The sequence below is a fragment of the Ornithorhynchus anatinus genome, chromosome 2 (assembly GCF_004115215.2).
Source record: "Ornithorhynchus anatinus isolate Pmale09 chromosome 2, mOrnAna1.pri.v4, whole genome shotgun sequence".
Taxonomy (NCBI): Eukaryota; Metazoa; Chordata; class Mammalia; order Monotremata; family Ornithorhynchidae; genus Ornithorhynchus; species Ornithorhynchus anatinus.
The window spans coordinates 95,726,519-95,746,356 of record NC_041729.1 but is presented as its reverse complement, the minus strand read 5'-3'; the positions used below and the strand labels follow the sequence as shown (position 1 = coordinate 95,746,356).

The following is a 19,838-nucleotide window of genomic DNA, read 5'->3' as shown; positions in this document are numbered from 1 at the left end:
TGGGAGGAGGAGGAGGAAAAGAAGGAAAGCAAAAAGGGGGAAGGGGAGGGAGGCAGAGGGAAAAAGGCGGTGGTTGTTGCTTTCAACTGAACACTTATTTGATGATCTAGTGAAAGGTATTATAACATTCCAAGGAGCAGCTGGTCTGGGGACCTGGTTTACCTGGGAGCTAAGCAAAATGTAAATGCTAGCAGTATTTCTCACCTGATATACTTTCTGTCCCTACTCATTTCATGAAAAGTATAAACCAGAGAGCTTTCACTGACCCACTGAAAGTCACTTGGAAGATCTCCAAGAGGCCTTCCCTGACTAAACCCTCTCTTTCTTTTCTCCCACTCCCTTTTGCATCACCCTGACTTGCTCCCTGTATTCATTTCCCCATCCCAATCCCACAACACTTATGTACATATCTGAAATTTATTTATTTACATTAATGTCTATCTCCCCCTCTAGACTCTAAGCTTGTTGTGGGCAGGGAATGTGTCTGTTTATGGTTACACTGTACTCTCCCAAGTGTTTAATACAGTGCTCTGCACACAGTAAGTGTTCAATAAATACAATTGACTGAATGACTGACTTCAGGGGTTGTTAGCCCTTTTTCTCAAATAGAAGATAATAAGTGTGCATTTCGGCCTATTGTAAGGATCCTGGGATGGGGGGATTGGAAACCTAGGTTCTACTAACAGCTCTGCCAGTGTTGGTCTGTGACCCTGGGAAAGTCATATAATCATCTTGTGCCTCAGTTTCCTCATCTGTAAAATAGGGATAAGGTGCCCGCTCTCCATACTTAGATTTTGAGTTCCACTTGAGACAAAAATTGCATCTGATCTAATTATCCTGTAACTACCCCAGTTTTCAGCACAATGCCTCATACTTAGTGTTCAAGTCTCCTATCAAGAAAGATACATTAGCTGCAGTCCTGAGACTTCAGAACCAAGCACTATAAAGGAATGAATTATAGTGGTAGTGGTTTGTGCATTCTCTTGTACTTACCTGTCAAGGTTCTGTTGGGGCATGAATGCAACGAGCAAATAGGTAGGTAGGGTACATAACCATGGGATCATGTCAGTGCTGCTCCATGCCCAGAGGGTGGTTATTATTAATAATAACAATACTAATAATGGTATTTGTTAAGTGCTATGTGTCAAGCATTATTCTAAGCTCTGGGGTAGATACAGGCTAATCAGGCTGGACCCAGTCCTTGTCCTACATGGAGATAACAGTCTTAATCCCCATTTTACACATGAGGTAACTGAGGCACAGAACCGTGAAGTGACTTGTCCAAGGTCACACAGCAGACATGTGGCAGAGCAGAGATTAGAAACTACATCCTCTGATTCCCAGGCCCATGCTCCATTCTCTTATTAACTAGGAAAGGGTGACTTTCCTCATAAGAGTGGAGGAGCAGAGGTTTGTGCTTTTACCATGGCTCCTGCTTTTTTTCTGTAAATGCCCTGTCTTCTGTAAATGCACTGCCTTTTGAGCCTGGATTTGAGATAGTTGTTCCCCAGTGCCTGGCTCTCTCTGGACTCCTGCAGCTTTACCAGGTGAGGTTGGGTGCTGGTTTCAAAGAAGAAAACTTGTCATGATGAATGGAGTTGGGATGGTTTCCTGAATTCAGTAGATTAAAAGAATGATTACGTTAGATTAGTGTTCCAAGCCCATCCTCCAAACAGGATACTGTGACCTCCACCCGAGTGATTCCTTCAAATGTTAAGTGAGATGAGGAACATCCTGGAAACTGAAGAAACAAAGACCCAAGACACTGCCATTTTTGAAATATAGTTTGTTCTAAGAAATCGTATTTCCTCACTTGGAGGAAGTTAAAATATGAATTTTTTTTTAATTCAATACAGAATAATGTGTGTTGCAGCTAATGCTTATTTACAACATTGTTCCCAAATTATGATCTTGCCTCTAATCAATCAATCAATGGTATTTATTGAACAATTAGTGTGTGCCGAGCACTACCCCAAGCACTTGAGAGAGTACAATACAGTAGAATTAGCAGACATGTTCCCTGACTATAGTGAGCTCACAGTCTAGCGGGGGAGAGTCCTTCCTTAGATTTGATCCTTCAGAATGGAAAAAAAAATCCATAGCCAATCACATATAACCATTTGCCCATCTGCACAGGCTCTCTTTCTCTCTCTTGCTGTCTCTCTCCCTCTCTTCCTACCCACCACCCTCCCTCGCTCCCCCTCGAATACCTTCCATTCAGTGACAGTTCCAACAGCCATAGCCAAGGGAGAAATGGCCAGGGATTTCTAGAGCAGGGAATCTGCTCACTCCTCAGGCCCCCTGCCAAGTGGGTAACTGTTTGGCATAGAACCACTCAGCTGATTGCATCACCCGGACCACAAACAGCTGCGGGGTAGGATTTGAGGCAAAGAGGTTAGGGAAGCCCAGAGCAGAGATGAGAGGATGCCCCAGTTAGGCATCTGATTGAGAAGAGAATGGTGTTGGACAAAAAGCCTGAAAGTCAGCAGAATTCATTCATTTAGTAGTATATATTGAGCGCTTACTATGTGCAGAACAATGTACTAAGCGCTTGGAAAATACAAATTGGTAACAGATAGAGACAGTCCCTGCCCTTTGACGGGCTTATAGTCTAATCAGGGGAGACAGACAGACAAGAACAATAGCAATAAATAGAATCGAGGGGAAGAACATCTCATTAAAACAATAGCAAATAAATAGAGTCAAGGTGATGAACATCTCATTATCAAAATAAATAGGGTAATGAAGATATATACAGTTAAGTGGACAAGTACAGTGCTGAGCGGATGGGAAGGGAGAGGGGGAGGAGCAGAGGGAAAGGGGGGAGAAAAGGGTTTAGCTGCGGAGAGGCGAAGGGTGGGGTGGGTAGAGGGAGCAGATGGAAAAGGGGAGCTCAGTCTGGGAAGACCTCTTGGAGGAGGTGAGCTTTAAGTAGGATTTTGAAGAGGGGAAGAGAATTAGTTTGGCGGAGGTGAGGAGGGAGGGCACTCCAGGACCGCGGGAGGACGTGGCCCAAGGGTCAACGGCGGGATAGGCAAGAACGGGGGACGGTGAGGAGGTGGGCAGCAGAGGGTGCAGGGTGGGCAGTGGAAAGAGAGGAGAAGTAGGAGGGGGCAAGGTGATGGAGATCCTTGAAGCCTAGAGTGAGAAGTTTTTGTTACCAGGGAAGGGTTTGTGAATGCGGTGCCCATTGAAAGCATGACTGGCATTGGGTGAAGGGAGGTATTAAGTTAGAAAACAAAACCAGAAGGGAATAGGCAGTTGATTCCTGGAATTTCTATAAAATGCCTAGTGTCAAGTGACTGTTGCTACTGAAACTCATAACAAATTCCTGATTATCTGTTTATGGCCAGAAGGTGTGGTAGTGTGATCTGTGAGGGTGGGACCTACAGTATTGGGGAGAGAGTGCAGAGAGGAGTGAGCATTTGCCATTCCTCCAAAATCCAGTAGCTAGCCTTTAGGGGTACTGGCTAGCTGAACCCCAAATGCTTCCTGTGATTTTTAATGGTGCCAAAAGGATGAATGGTAGGCCAAAAGGAGTCTAGGATGATATTAGCAAATTACTGGGTCAGTCTTGGGGTACATTAGCATGGAGCCCAAAGAGGGCATACCCCTACTGTAAATTGCTATCTGGTGTCACAACTGGGCATCCAACTTCAAAGGTAATTGGAAACACCACCCACACATGCTTTTTCTCACACACTTTCATAGATCCACTAAATCTATTTCTCACAGCTATACCAGGATTATGCACTCGCTCTTCCTTGCATTAACAATCAATCAATCTTATTTATTGGGCACTGAATTAAGTACTTTGTAGAGTACAGTATAAGAGTCGGTAGACACATTTCCTACCCAAAAGGAGCTTACGGTCTACATGTGCCCTTGCTTCTCTCCCTTTTAAAATCAACCAAAGGTATTTATTGGCTTACTATGTGCAGAGCACTGTACCAACTGCTTTGCAGAGTACAACAGAAATAGCAGACATGTTCCCTGTCCATAAAAAGCTTACAGTCTAGAGGGGGAGACAGACATTAATATGAATAAATAAGTAATTTATAATCTATAATTTTAAGATATACACATAAATGCTGTGGGATTGGGGGTGGGGTGAAGATCAAATGTCCAAAGGTCACAGAACCAAGCATATAGATGATGAGGGGAGAGTGAGCCAGAGAAAAGAAACCTTAATCAGGGAAGCCCTCTTAGAAAAGATGTGACCTTAATCATGATTTGAAGGTGGAGAAAGTAATAATAATAATAGTAATGTTGGTATTTGCTAAGCACTTACTATGTGCAGAGCACTGTTCTAAGCGCTGGGGGATACAAGGTGATCATGTTGTCCCACATGGGGCTCACAGTTTTAATCCCCATTTTACAGATGAAGTAACTGAGGCACAGAGAAGTTAAGTGACTTGCCCACAGTCACACAGCTGACAAGTGGCAGAGTCGGGATTCGAACCCACGACCTCTGACTCCGAAGCCCAGGCTCTTTCCACTGAGCCACACTGCTTCTCTTCACCATCACTTCAGAAAGTGATGGTCTGGTGTATATGGAGGGGGAGGGAGTTTCAGGCTAAGGAGAGGACATGGGAAAAGGGTTGGCCAGATTATAGATGGGATCGGAGCACAGTGAGTAAGCTGGTACTAGAGAAGTAGAGTGTGCAGGTTGGGCTGTAGTAGATTAGTGAGATGAGGTTGGAAGGGAAAAGTTGATCAAGTGCTTTAAAGTCAATGGTAAGGCACTTTTGTTTGATCTGGAGGTGGAGGAGCAGCCATTGGAGGTCCTTGAGGAGTGGAGAGACATGGACTCACTGTGTTTGCTGATAATTGATCCATGCCCCAAAGTGAAGTTTGGACTGGAGAAAGAGGAGTCCAGGAGTCCTGCGAGTCAGCGAGGAGGCAGATGCAGTAGTCAAGCCAGGAGAGGATAAGTGCTTGGATCAGCATGGCAGCAGTTTGTATGGAGAGGAAAGGGCAGATTTTGTGTCCTTGCAATGCTGTGAAGGTAGAATATACAGGATTTGGTGGCAGATTGAATATGTGGGTGGAATAAGAGAGATGAATGGAGGACAAAGCCCAGATTTCGGGATTGTGAGATAGGGCAGAGCAGCAGCAGCCCTGTTGATATGGGTCCTACAATCCTTCCTCATGTGTCCTTCACCACTCCTCCCATCTCTCTATTTTTTAATGGTATTTTGTTAAGTATTCACACTGTGTCAGGCACTGTACTATGCTCTAAGATAGAAGATCATCAGGTTGGACACACTCCATGTCCCACATAGGATTTACCATCTTAATCCCCATTTTACAATTTAAGTAACTGAGGCATATAAAAGTCAAGTGACTTGCCCAAGGTCACACAGCAGACAGGTGGCAGAGCTGGGTTTAGAGCCCAGGTTCTCCAACTCCCAGGGCCGTGCTTTTCCACTAGACCACACTATTTCTCAGTTCTTGACCGTGAGCTCTCTGATAGGCTAGAAACTGAATTATCAGCCTAGCTCCCTTCCCTTGTGCCTAGCCCAGTGTTTTGTGCAAACACTGAATGAAGGGCTACATATACCAAAAATATCCATGAGTAGCACAGACCTACAGGGACCATGAAGGTCCCAGGAGGCAAGAAGTTCAAGTTATTGGCAGAGTGGGTGGGCAATTTTCATAAATACTGATTCTAAGATGGGAGGCTGACTGAAAAGACAACCAATCTTTTCTCCATTCTGCAGAATCTGCATTGTATTATTTGAGAAATAGTTTTTCCTTCAGCACTTGCTGAAGTGAATAATATCAAAGATGACATTCATTGAAGAGTTTGCAACAATTCTGAAGGCTGAATTGGGTTTTCAAAGGATCTTGGTCTAAGAGGATATATACCTGGGAAGAAATAAATTGCAGTATCCTATCAAATCTTCATATACATGACCCAACATACAACTGTTGTTAGCGTGTCCCTTTCAATCTTGTCTTTTTCAAAATGCTCAACTTAGTCTTTAGAACAGTTGCAAATTTGTTTACAAATTTTATATGAACATGCTAACTCATACTAGAAAAATGCACAGGGACATGTTTCAAATTGGACACACAAAAAGTGTGATAGCATGGAAGAAAACACTGGGAAAAAATAAGGTTTTAAAAAATTGTTGTCCTCAAATAGAAATCAAAATAATTTGCCGTATCACAGAGATGAGAAAATAGATTGCCATTTATTGTTACGCTGAGGTTTATTTTCCGAAGAAACCAATTCTTCAGTTTTTGATACTTTGGACAGCAGCCTACCCATCAGAACCAGAACTGTGGCAGAATACACTCGTTATTTCCCTATCAACTCTCTCCTTTGTCCATGCCAGAGAATATTCTAATCACATCCCATCTGCTCCGCCCCATTTCTGTGGTAGAGAATACACTGATTGTATCCCATCTGCTTTGCCTCAGTTCTGTGGCAGAGAATATGCTGATTGTATCCCATCTGCTCGGACCTGCTTCTGATTCATCTTGTTTGTGTTTAGAAGTAATACTCAGGAGGCAGTAATAGTCAGCAGAAGTAGTTGGTTTAGTGGACAAAATTCTCAGAATTCTTTACTCTCCCAAATCTGTCTCCCTCACATATGTGTCATTTATTTAAATAAATCTAACATGGTATTGAGGGTTGGGAATGACCACGATGAAAGGAACAAAAAAAATCTATGGGAACATATCTTCTGAGAGACTGATTAACACTTAAAACTGTTAAACACATTAAAATCCCATTTAGCAAACAACAGAAACTAATGAACTTTGGTAATACTTTGTGAATGTAAATGCAGAATATTACTAAGTGAGATGTTTGGGTGGAGAAATGTCTCTGTTTGAAATGGTTACATGGATTGAGGGAAGGAACAGCTGCTATTCAATAAACTAATGAAATTTGGCAGTTCATTAGTAATATTTTGGTTGATGAGTCTTCCTTCTAAAACTATTTGTGTTTTTTTTTGTGCCGCTTTGGTTTCTAGGCTTCTAATTTTGTTTCTCTAATTACCATTTGCTTATTGTTTCTGGGCCAAAAAACAAAAAATCACAGATTCTCATAAAACTCTAGAGCTTAAAGGGACCTCAAAAGCTCATTTAGATCAACCCCATGTTTCCAGGTGAATCAGTAGTAAACCATCCAAGATATATGGGAATGAAGAATCATAACTGCTCTGGTTGTGTTTCTAATATTTTATTTCCCCCGTTCAGCAGTCCAGAAGTCTTTCTGCATATGCAAACTACAATTTCTCCCACTTGAATTCAAGACCATTTCCTCTTGTGTAGTCCTCAGTGAACAGGGAGAGCAATAGAATTAGTAGACTTGTCCTTTGCCCTGAAGGAGCTCACAGTCTAGCAGAAAAGATGAACACTACCATAAATTACAGGTAGGAGGAAGTAATACAATATATCAGCCAATGGTATTTATTGCACACATACTTTGTGCAGAAAAACGTCTATTAAGAGGTTGGAGAGCACAGTACCACAGAATTGGGAGACATGTTCCCTGACCTGCAGTAGCTTACACACTAGAGGGGAAGAAGACTTTAAAATATATTATGCACATGTTCTAAGTGCTGTGGGGCTGAGGGTGGGGTGAATATCAAGTGCTTAAGGACGACACAGAAGAGAGAGAGAGAGAGTAGGAGAAGTTAGGGCTTAGTTGATGAAGGCCTCTACCGGGAAATGAGATTTTAATAAGACTTTGAAGGTGGGGAGTTAATGGTGTGTCGTATATGGAGCGGGAAGGAGTTCAAATTAGAAGGAGGACATGGACAAGTGGTTGACAATGAGATTTAAATGAAATCAAAGTACAGTACATCAGTAGGCACTGGAGGGGTGAAGCGTGTAGGCTAGGATGCAATAAGAAATGAGAGAGATAAGGTAGGAGGGGGAGTGCTTTAAAGTCAATGGTAAGGAGTTTGTTTGATACAGAAGTGATTGGAGGTTTTGGAGAAATGGAGAAATTAGAAAAATGATCCAGGAGCAGAGTGAAGTAAGGACTGTAGTGGGAAGAATTAGGAAGAAAGGAGGTCAGTGAGGAGGCTGATGCAGTAGTCAAGGCAGTATATGAAAAATTCTTGGATTAGCATAGAAGTAGTTTGTATGGAGAGGAAATAAATTCCTTTGGGGAATTTTCTGAGATATTCTATGTACTTCCTGTGATTTCCTAAAGATCTCCCACTGTCAAGTCTGCCTCCAAACCACTGCTTATGTCACCCTTTCTTCCCCTTCTTCAAAGTCCATCTACAAAGTTTCTTCCTCCAGGAAACATTCCTTGATTAATCCCCCACATCACTGTGATCCAGTTACCCTTCAGCCACCTCAGCAATCTTATGCCCCTTTAGATGTTTCATTTTGTATTGATTTATTTATGCATCTGTGTTTATTTTTCATATCTATTTTCACATTCTACTAATTACTGCATATTCACCAACTTGCATCTACTTGTCTTCCCAATGTGACAAGAAAGCCAAGGACTTTATACTTATCATCTGTGTCTCCCAAGCGTCAGGCATAGTGCTCTGGTCAGGATAGAGTATGAGTGACATGTCATAAGTTGCTCAGCAGGCCAGTGGCAGAGAGGGGTCTAGAACTCTGGTCTCCTGATTCCCAGTCCCATGGTGTTTTGTGTAGACCATGCTGCCTTCCCAAGAAAGAAAATTTCCACACTTTAGTAATAATAATAGGAATCGTGGTATTTAAATAACTACTATGTGCCAGGCACTGTACTAAGTGCTGGGGTGGATACAAGCAAATTGAGATAGACACAGTCCCTGTCCCACATGGGACTCACAGTCTTAATCCCTATTTATACAGATGAGGTAACTGAGTTACAGAGAAGGGACTTGTCCAAGGTAAAACAGCTATCAAGTGGAGGAGTGAGTTTTAGAGCTCAGGTCCTTGTGACTCCCAGGCTGGTGCTCTATCCATTAGGCCATGCTGCTTCCTTTCATATGACCGTAAGAAAAGAGCCTCCCCCCTAAAAATGATGCCTTTTTCATTGGTACTGTTTTTAAAATCATTGGTTTACCCCTTTTTAACAAATTTTTTCCTCCCCTTTTTCACAGGTTAAAGTCTGTTCACCTCGAATCAGCAGTTCCTTATTCCACAGATGGAGACATTGCTACTGCTGTGGAATTATGCCAGTGTCCTTCTGGATACAGTGGTGCTTCTTGTGAAGTAAGTTTCTGATGGTGGCTGTGAGGTTTTGTCTTCAAAGCTAACTCAGTTAATTCATTGTATGCATTCAACACCTATTGTGTGCTAAGCACTATATTGGGAGTTTAGGAGACTTGACCTCTGTCCTGAAGGAGCTCAGGTCTAGCAGGAGAGATGGACACTAACATACTACAGGTAGAATAATAATGATAATTATGGTATTTGTTAAGTGGTTACTATGTTCCAAGCACTGTTCTAAGCACTGGGTTAGATACAGGGTAATCAGGTTGTCCTATGTATCTCACACTTTTAATCATTATTTTACAGAGGAGGTAACTGAGGCACAGAGAGGTTAAGTGACTTGCCTGAGGTCATACAGCAGACAGTGACGGTATATATCAGTCAATGGTATTTGTTCAGTTGTATGTATTGAGCACTTACTGTATGCAGAGCATTGTACTAAGTGCTTGGGAGACTACAATACAACAATAAATAGACACATTCCCTACCCACAATGAATTTATAGTCTGATTGCTTACTGTGTGTAGAGTATTATACTAAGCTCTTGGGAAAATACTATATCAGAGAATTGGTATATACTTTCTCTGACCAGAATGTTAAGTCCCTTAAAGAGGAAAGATGGGTAATAATAATAATGTTGGTATTTGTTAAGTGCTTACTATGTGCCGAGCACTGTTCTAAGCGCTGGGGTAGACACAGGGGAATCAGGTTGTCCCACGTGGGGATCACAGTCTTAATCCCCATTTTACAGATGAGGTAACTGAGGCACCGAGAAGTTAAGTGACTTGCCCAAAGTCACACAGCTGACAAGTGGCCGAGCCGGGATTTGAACCCATGACCTCTGACTCCAAAGCCCGTGCTCTTTCCACTAAGCCACGCTGGGTACACAGAAGGGGGCCTATAAACCTGTAAATTCAGAAGGTGTTTAGTTTCCAGATCTCTTGGTAAAATAGCATCACCCTTGCTAAGTATGAGGGAAAACAATGAAAAACCCATCATCATCAAAAAGTATCAGGTGCCCATGCATACACTTCTTGATGAATTTGCAATCTAAAATAAACAATCGGAATGCATAGAAACAAATCAAATGAAACAGATACAACTGAATGTTGTATGTACCTGGGGTGGCCAAACCAAGGTTTGTGAGCCGCACATGACTCCTCTTCACTTACTTTGCAGTTTCCACATGTTTGCCTTAGTGTTTATTGTGTTATGTAGTGACCACAGGCTGTAGTGTGCATGTTGACCTGGGTGAGCTAGAAGGGCCATATCTGGCCCTTGCTTTCTGCCTCTTTTTCACCAACCCCGCTAGCCACCACTCTCCCTTACCACAGGCATGCATGCTTACTGCTCTGGTTAAAGAAATTATTTTTTGATCAGCCGTTTTATGCTTCTTGTTTGATGTTATTCAGCTCGTGAGGTTTGGCCACCCCCTGGGATATATCAGGTGCAGAGAATTCATGGAATAAATGAATCTATTAAATTGAAATATTATCACTGGATCTAGCATATTTGTAAATACCTCTGGGCAATGGACATGGCCAAATAAGATGAGGGAGTTGTAGGTTCAGATAATTTGGTCCTAGGTCAAATGTTATAACTTCAGAAGGCTTGTAAAGAGAGATAATTAGGGGAGGGAGTAAGGATGTCCTAGGCCTAAGGTGAGTTCAAAGTCAGAAATGGGATGCAAGGGGTGGGGTGGGAGCTGTGAGCAAAAGAGAAACAGAATGTGTGTTTGTGTGTGTGTGTAAAAGCAAGAGAGAGAGAGAGAGGCACACAGAGAGATTGCGTGAGTGAGTTTCTAACAGCTGAAATTCTCAGAATATTCCTTGTTTTTCCTTTTCTTTCAGTGTTTTGTCTTCTGGCTATTTTTCAGTCTGTAGCTCCTGTCTTGCCACTGTCATATTTTCATTCTTCACTTCTCTGCTTTATTTTACCATTTCAGAAGAAAGATCAAGCTAATGCTTCCTCTAATCTCACACCTGCCAATAAAGCTAAGGTCAGTGCAAAGCAGTATTGTCAGGAAGACTACCTCTCTGCGAAGTGTCTACCACCTCAGCCGTGTGACTACCCATCCCTCTAAGTTTTCTGGCTGACATGTTTTGTCATGTGCAACCCCGTCACATGGGTCCCATTCTGACATTTGTGTTCTCTCCCTTCCAGTCCTGCTGGCCAAGGCACCGGAGAGTGAATGGGACGCTCTTTGGTGGGATCTGTGAGCCGTGCCAGTGCTTTGGCCATGCGGAGTCCTGCGATGATGTGACCGGAGAATGCCTGGTAAGTATTGTGTCCTCGGGGAAGAGTGATTGATGAAGTTAAGATCAGCTCGATAACCCTGTGCCATTGCACTATCTTTGAAACTTGTGTTGCTCAAAGGATGGAGGTGTAATTTGGCAGAGGGAAATCTTTATCGATAATTGCCTTTGGATCAGGATGGAGTTGATCAGAAAAACCTGCAGGAAGAAACACTGGGAAGTCACCATAGCTTGAACTATTGAAATGGGATCAACAAAACCTTGCATGACATGATCGACATGGAGAAATGGGTAAACCAGAGGTTTCCCTCTTCCCTATCAACTAGCATGAATAGCAGAGTGTGTATTATATTTTCTATTTACACTCTGAATCACATTCCCTATCCATAATAACCTCGGGAAAACAGAGCCACAGCTGACATTTTGGCAGCTGGGAGATGGTGTTTTGGTTTTTTGTTGTTGTTGTTGTTGTTATTTTTTTAATAGACAAACAGGCTTAATAAGAATTTGGTTTGTCTTTATTGTTAAAAAGATGAAACTTGAAAATCATACAAAGCAACATGATTTTGCAATTACAACCCTGCTTTTTTATCCAAAGCATTTCCACCAAGAAAGTAACTTTTTCCATCAAAGCCTTTGAATTGGTGAATTATGCTGAATAGACTGTTCTGATTAACTCAAGGGCATTTTAGTTTTATATTGTCTGACATACCATGAAGCTTGAAACAACATTTCTCATTTCATTAGTCTTGCAGAGAAATAATTTGAGTCAATGCCAATTTAACAGGATATCATACTCCTATTTCCCTATAGAATTTTAGGCAAATTCTGTTGTTCCAGATTGCTTTATGGGATATTTTTCTTTCTTTCTTCCTCTCCTGCCTTCCTCCATCTGCCTCTCTTCCTTTCTCTCTTTCTCTTTCTTTTTTCATTACTTATTTTTCTGAGGGAATAGCTGCTAGAGAAAGCCTAAAATGAAAATGCAGGGTTTTTATAATGCAATTTGACATCCAGAATTGCTGTTGGACTACCTCCTTCTCCCTATATGAGATGATGCTTAATTGCATTGCAAGGCAAAACAAGATAGCTTTAATTTGGGTATCAGTAGATTTTGTTTTTTTCAATAGCTTTGTCACGAGCAGAGTCCCGAACCAATTCTTCAGTTCATACTGTGAATCTTAAAATGGATCTAGGAAAAAGACAACACCGTGACAGTTACCTTTAGTGGGAAATGTTTATCTCCTGATTGAACATGGGTTTGTCTTTCCCTACTCCTCAAAGAGGAAAAGAATCTGTTAATATGATTGGGCCCCTGTGTAGCTCCCAGACATATACTTTATAGGATTAACTGGGAAGGAATTATTCAAGAATGGAAAGGAGATGCTGGTGTAATAGCTCACATGGCAAAATGTAAATCAGTGGCATTTATTCCACAAATGGTATTTGTGGAGCATTGTACTAAATTCCTGGGAGAACTGAGCATCCCAGGAATGTAGTTGGTAGATATGTTACCTGCTCAAACAAACTATAAGTTTGTTGTGGGCAGAATACATTTCTACCAACTCTGATATATTGTACTCTCCCAAGTGCTTAGTACAGCACTCTGCAACCAGTAAGTATGCAATAAATGCAATTGATTGACTCAATGAGCCCAGAGTCTAGAGGGGGAGACAGACATTTACATAAATAAATTATTTATAACGTATATTTTAAAGACATGTACTTGAGTCCTGTGGGGTTGAGGGTAGGGTGACTATCAAATGCCCAAAGGTCACAGGTACAAGTGCATAAACAAAATGCACAGAAAATCCACAAAATGATTAAACTATTTGTTAAGCATTTACTATGTTCCAGGGGCTGAACTAGTAAAGTAGATACAAGAATAATCCCACACAGTCCCTGTCCCACACTGGACATTACTTTTAAGAGAGGCTATCTTCAGTACAGTGTCTCCCAACCTCTTGCTTAGCTGATAGAAATCCAGTGACTAAAGTTTTATCAGCTCTTTCCTCTCTGTTGTGATTCCATTCAATTTTAGTGAGATTTAGCAGTCTCTTCATTTGTTGGGTGACTGAGGGTAAGGCGTGATGATTTCTGACAGATCTTTCTCCTGTTGGTTCCTGACGCATACCACATTGGGGCTGTGATTGATTGAGACCCAGAAATATGTTACCCAGAACTCCTGAAAGGATGCTTTGGGGAAACATAAAAGGAAGATACAGGACGAAGTTCAACATGCCTCAGTTAGAAAGTATGGCCCTGCACGAAAAGCAACCTAGAGTGGGAGGAGTGGAGTTGTCCTGGTGATTTTGGTTGCATATCCCAGAGTAAAGTTTACTGAAAATGCTGCTTTTCACTCTGGATCATAGGGTTTTTGACACAATTCATGAAATGGAGGATGTTCAAACCCTCTGGAAGAGAAATGTTTCACTTCAAAGGCATTCCTTTTTTATAGACTTACATGGCCTTTTGGCTCCCTCATTATTATTCATTGGGCTTTTTCCCCCTGCAGTATCACAACAATTTAGACACCTAATTTTACTGATATGACTTTGCTTTTTTACTCTTGAGCTTTGAAAGAGAACTGAAATCTTTTGTGATTTTTTTTTCCACTTGGGATTAAGGCTAATGTTATCTGTTGACTGTAGGCCTTTTTAAAAAGATCATTTTTTGCTCCCATCTTGAAGTAGCTGGGAGAGACTTCTGATCCCCTAGAAGAACCATATGAAAAGGTTTATTTGTATTGTGCTATACACCGTTCTTTGATTTAATAGCCAATCCAGTGCAAACTCAGAAATCCCTGTGACAGCATAACCCTCCCCACTCTTCATCCCCCTGCCCCAGGCCAATTATGCTATCGGAGTGTCACATAATCCCCAGTCATTTTAGAGATTGATATTTTATAATTGTAAAAAGAAAATGGAACATATTAGATTTGTTTTAGCATAATTTCAGTAGTGTGTACCATGAGTTCTAGAAAGCCTGAGAGACCAGTTTATGCAATTTCCTCATTAACACTTAGAGGGGACTAGATGCTACATAAATAGGATTAATTTCCTCTCCAGAATTTCAACCAAGATCCAAATGCATTCCTTTTAAATACATTAAACTTAGGTAAGAGGAAGGTTTGTTTCCTAGTATTGGTGACACTCAGTAGATTGGTTATTCATTTATTGAAAATCTTGGGAATTGGCAGATAGATTTAGCCTGCCTTAGATTTTCACTGAATTACCAGAGGATGATTGCTGTGAAGCAGCAAAACTAAAAATGGTGTGATCCTACCTTAAATCTGACATTAGGAGGAAAAGGGAAAACCAGCATGTCCTAGTGGAAAGAGCATAGGTCTGAGGGTCATTCAATAATGTTGGTATTTGTTAAGCATTTACTATGTGCAGAGCACTGTTCTAAGCGCTGAGGTAGACACAAGGGAATCAGGTTGCCCCACGTGGGGCTCACAGTCTTAATCCCCATTTTACAGATGAGATAACTGAGGCACAGAGAAGTTAAGTGACTTGCCCACAGTCACACAGCTGACAAGTGGCGGAGCTGGGATTCAAACCCATGACCTCTGACTCCAAAGCCCGTGCTCTTTCCACTGAACCACGCTGCTTCTCTACATTCACTAGTATTTATTGAGCACTTACCATGTGCAGAGCATTGTACTAAGCGCTTGGAATGTACAATTTGGCAACAGATAGAAACAATCCCTGCCTAATGATGGGCTTACAGTCTAATCGGGGGAGACAGATGGACAAAATCAAGACAACATAATTATGATAAATAGAATCAAGGGGATGTATGCCTCATTAACAAAATAAATAGGGTAATAAAAATATATACAAATGAGCACAGTGCTGAGGGGAGGGGAAGGGAAAGGGGGAGGAGCAGAGAGAAAGGGGGCTTAGCTGAGGGGAGTTGAAGGAAGGAAGGGGGAGGCGACCTGGATTCTAATCCCCACTTTGTGACTTGTCTGCCATGTGACTTTGGGTAAGTCATTTAAACGTTCTGAGCTTGGGTTTCCAGCAACAATTGTATTTATTGTGCACTTACTGTGTGTAGAACACTGAACTAAGTGCTTGAAAAGTACAATACAGCAATAAAGAGAGAATCCTTGCCCAAAACAAGCTTACAGTGGGGGGGGGGGGGGCAGACATCAAACAACATGAAAACGTAACCCTTTAAAACATATTTTCTCCATTTGCCTAATTGTGGTATCTATCTCACAGAGCACTGTTTAGGGGATGGCAGGGATCAGTTGATTTTGACAAACAAGCACATCATAAGGCTGGTAGAAAGTGCTACAAAATTTTATTTCTACATTAAAAAGAATGGGTCTAGAAGTGTGTGCGTGCTTCCTTTTGAAACATTACAAGGGTCCTGCACCCCTAAAATCTCTCTAAACCCAGAGCCAGAGGGAAGCAAAAGAACCCAAGCAGAAGGCTTGTGTGGGAAGTTAAAAATACATTTACTGCCAAGAAAGAATAGGCCTGTGCTTGTCCCATACAAATATAGTGCCTTTTGATGGATGGCTAGCAGCACTGCATGTTACACTGAGGCAATGGAGATTGAACTGATTAATGAACAATGAATTATGATGAAGACATGATGCTCACAAATCCACATTTCCCATTCATCTCCTGGCTTGATACGAATCCAAAATGAAAGCAGCAGCTTCCAAAATGGGACTGCCAAATCATTTTAAATACTTAATTTAAATTATCAAAAATCTAGCCTATTTTTTCCCTGTATAATGTTATCCCATCTGTTTGTGAAGTTTTCCTCAGTTTTCAAATCTTTAATTATGAGTCAGGCAAAACTGGCTCACATGTGTTACTTTTGCCTTGTTAGTGAATCACATCTATCATTAGAGTTCATGTAGGTAACAATTAAATGCCTAAGATGATGATCTCAGAGGAGCAGCGGGTACTGTCACATCTCCCACTGAATCAGATGAAGCAAAAGCACCGATTAATTTTACAAAGAAAGGGGCTGGATCTGTCTGGAAGTCAGACTGAACTCCTTAATTGTAATCACAACAAATAGTCTGTTTTTAAGGCTCTGGTGACATTAACCTTCCTTGCTGGTAACATAATCAGATTACATCCTCGAGAACAATAAGCAAAGCAGAATGAGATAGAAGACAACCATTGTATAATGGGGATGCGATATAAAAAAGAAGTATTTTTTTGCATTCCTAAGAAAACTAACAGTATATTTTAAGGAATGAAATGAAAATTAGCCATCGGCACTATTTCTCTGCAGGGAAACTGGCCGTGAAAAAAGGAGGAATTAATTTATCACTTGCAGGGGAACAGCCAAGATATCTTAGTCTATTTTTAGCTCAGGTTTTGATGATTTTTGAGACCAAAATGACAAATACAACCATATGTTTCTTTCTCAGGACTGCAAGGACCACACAGGTGGCCCATTCTGTAATAGATGTCTTCCTGGTTTCTATGGTGATCCAACTAAAGGGACCACTGATGACTGTCAGCTGTGTGCCTGCCCATTAAATATACCATCGAACAAGTAAGTTACAGGCTTACCTACCTAGTCATTTCTCCATCTGGTAATTAAAACAAATTCTTCAGAGTTTCTGTCCAGTGTGACCCCATATTTTCCATGATGTACAGGCATGCTTGTCGCTCTCACAGAAAAGATAAGATCTTTCTACTTGAGTTAGTTTACAGTTCTGCTTATGATTTCTTTGGTTTCATATATTTTATAGATGACTATTTAAATATTTTCTAGTAGTGCTTGACCCATGACAGGAACAAGACCGAAATGGTTCCAAAATGATCCCCCCAAATCTACTCTGGAAAGCAGTAACATCTTGAATGACACCTTAGTGACCTGAAATATTTCTCAGAAATGGCTTTCAATGACAAGCTGATGATATTTATGTCCTTAAAGTGTTTTTCAATAGACTTTAAGTAGTGGGGATTGTAATTTACTAGCAGGGAGTTAGAAAGACTTGAGCTCTGTGACTATTAATTAGGAGGATGAAATGGGCCCCTGGGGGTAACTGATTTCTCCAAATCCAACAGGAAGCAATAGATCAGAATTCACTCTTCCTGCTGATTTGTGTGGTGAGCACCCACAAGAAGCCACCTTTCCACTCTGTGGTTATTTTCATTGTGGGGATATGCTCTAAAGTAAAACTCAACTAATTTAAGGCTATTGGAAAGTATTCTAAGAACATAAATATCCCCTCATGTAATTGAAATCTGTTTCTGGACTGTGTAAGAAAAAAAAAATCAATACATGCTTTGGATGTGTGCAGTCCCTTCTCATAGTTTCTCCTTAGGCTTAGAGCCAATCAGGAAAAGCTTAAAACCATGGTTATAGAATCCCTGAGTTGCAGCTCCTGAGGCAAAATTGCCATCCACCAAGTGATCTATGTAGATCTGTGTATCTTTTCAAGCCACCACAGCCTTCCCTGCATCTGACAACTGAGAAACCACACTGGTGGTGCTTACGGCCACATTTCTGCTCCATCCACTTCTCCAACTGAAAAGCACAAAAGGTAGACCCAGCAGTATTAAATGTGCTTCTGGAAAATCATGATATAAATGAGCAAGAAATCACAAAAATGGGACTCTGATCAAGCAGGGGACACACTGGTGCATTATCAGCTTGTTAAGATACCTGATAAAGTGGAAGATCAAACATAGTTACTAAATTTATGCATTGTGTCATAGATTTGTACCTGCAGCCAGGTCCCAAGTAAAGAAAGGAGGCAAAATAAGGAGATTGTGCTGTATTATGGAAAAAGAAATATGAAATTTCTGTTGTTGAAACAAAAAATGCTGGGTATCAACAGGAAAGTTAAATGAAAGACATAGTTTGCCACTATATAAATACACTCCTGGGTAGTGCATATAGTTTTTGTCTTCACATCTTAGGGAGAGCATAATAGAGCTGGAGAAGGGACAACAGGCCATCCAAGATGACAGGTAGAAAGAGCAGAGAGTCAGGAGACTTGGGTTCTAGTTAGGCCAAGTAGGGATTGTCTCTATCCGTGGCCAAATTGTACTTTCCAAGCATTTAGTACAATGCTCTGCACACAGTAAACGATCAATAAATACTATTGAATGAATGACTCACTCTCATTTGGCTTCAATTTCCTTACCTGTAAAATGGGGAAAATAGTACCTGCCATTCCCTGCATTATAGGAAATGAGAGGACTGATTAAAAAGCCCTATGAAACAACAGAAGTGCTATTCATATATCAAAGTATTAAAATCAGTGGCTGTGGCAAAATTTCTCTATAAAATTAGGCAGAAAAGATGAGGAGTCTATGGTTGGGAAAGACAAAGTCTAAGAGGGGATATAATAAAAGTTTAAAAAATTAAGTGTTGTCTAGACAGGGTATATAGAATTAATTTCCATTCATTTAATCATAATTAATGAGCACTTACTGTGTGCAGAGCACTGTACTAAGTGCTTGGGAGAGTACAATGTAGCAATAAAGAGACACATTCTCTGTCCACAGTGAGCTGAATGCCACAATACAGGGTGAACGAGACCCATTTAGGCTCAAAGTTGATACATTCAAAGCAAAAGGTCACACTTCACCCCTAAGGGTGTAAACATTTAGAATTTGTTACCACAGGAAGTCAGTTCAGGGGTGGGCAGAAATATCTATAGGTCCAAAAGGGATTTGAATTACTTCACTGATACTTTTTTTATTGAATCTAACCGGATTAATTTGTAGATATCCTAGAATTTAGTAGAGTGTCTGGCACATAGTAGTGCTTAATGAATGCAATATTAATATTACCATTGTGTTTTTAGAAGAACAATTAGGAATGTATATGGAAAAGATAGAGATGCTAAATGCAACCTCTCATATCCATTAGGACCGATGTCAAGGGAAGCAGCCAACTTTGGACAGAATTCTAGATGATTGGTCTGACTCAGTGATGGCATTGCTTATATTTATATAAATGATAGTAAAGGAACCTGATATCTACCGTTGTACTGTCTAATTCACTGCCTATGTTCACTTCGATTTTAGAAAATTATGTGACACTTTAAACTAAAGAAAATGAAAATCAAAGAACTTGGGCCCTAAAACAAAATAAGGGATTACCTGAAGGTAGCATCTCTCCTTACCTTTGGATTCCACTTAATAGCCTGGGTACAATCCCTGAATTTCTAGTAGACGGATGAAACTCAGCAATGCCTGAGTGGGATTGGAATTACAGTACCAACATTTTGCTGCTTAAATCCCACCATTAGGGCCATAATTCATTTGAGAAGGGCCTAAATGAAAGAAGTTCAGTTTGCAGATGGTCACCACCCAATAAAAACAAGAAATGGTGTAATTACAGTTGTAAAAAGTTTTTCAATTAAAAATGCTTAGAAAGTGGCAATTGTGTAAATTTTCCAGAATT

The 19,838-nt window shown here is 40.9% G+C and overlaps 1 protein-coding gene across 1 annotated transcript in view; it reads left to right on the top strand.

The window, feature by feature from the left end:
• Window positions 1-19,838, top strand: part of LAMA2 (laminin subunit alpha 2) — a 586,243-nt gene that overhangs the window by 340,059 nt on the left and 226,346 nt on the right. Inside the window, 3 exon segments of the mRNA XM_029049645.2 lie at window positions 9,072-9,183; window positions 11,347-11,460; window positions 16,840-16,967. Coding sequence (XP_028905478.1) covers window positions 9,072-9,183; window positions 11,347-11,460; window positions 16,840-16,967 — 354 coding nt within the window.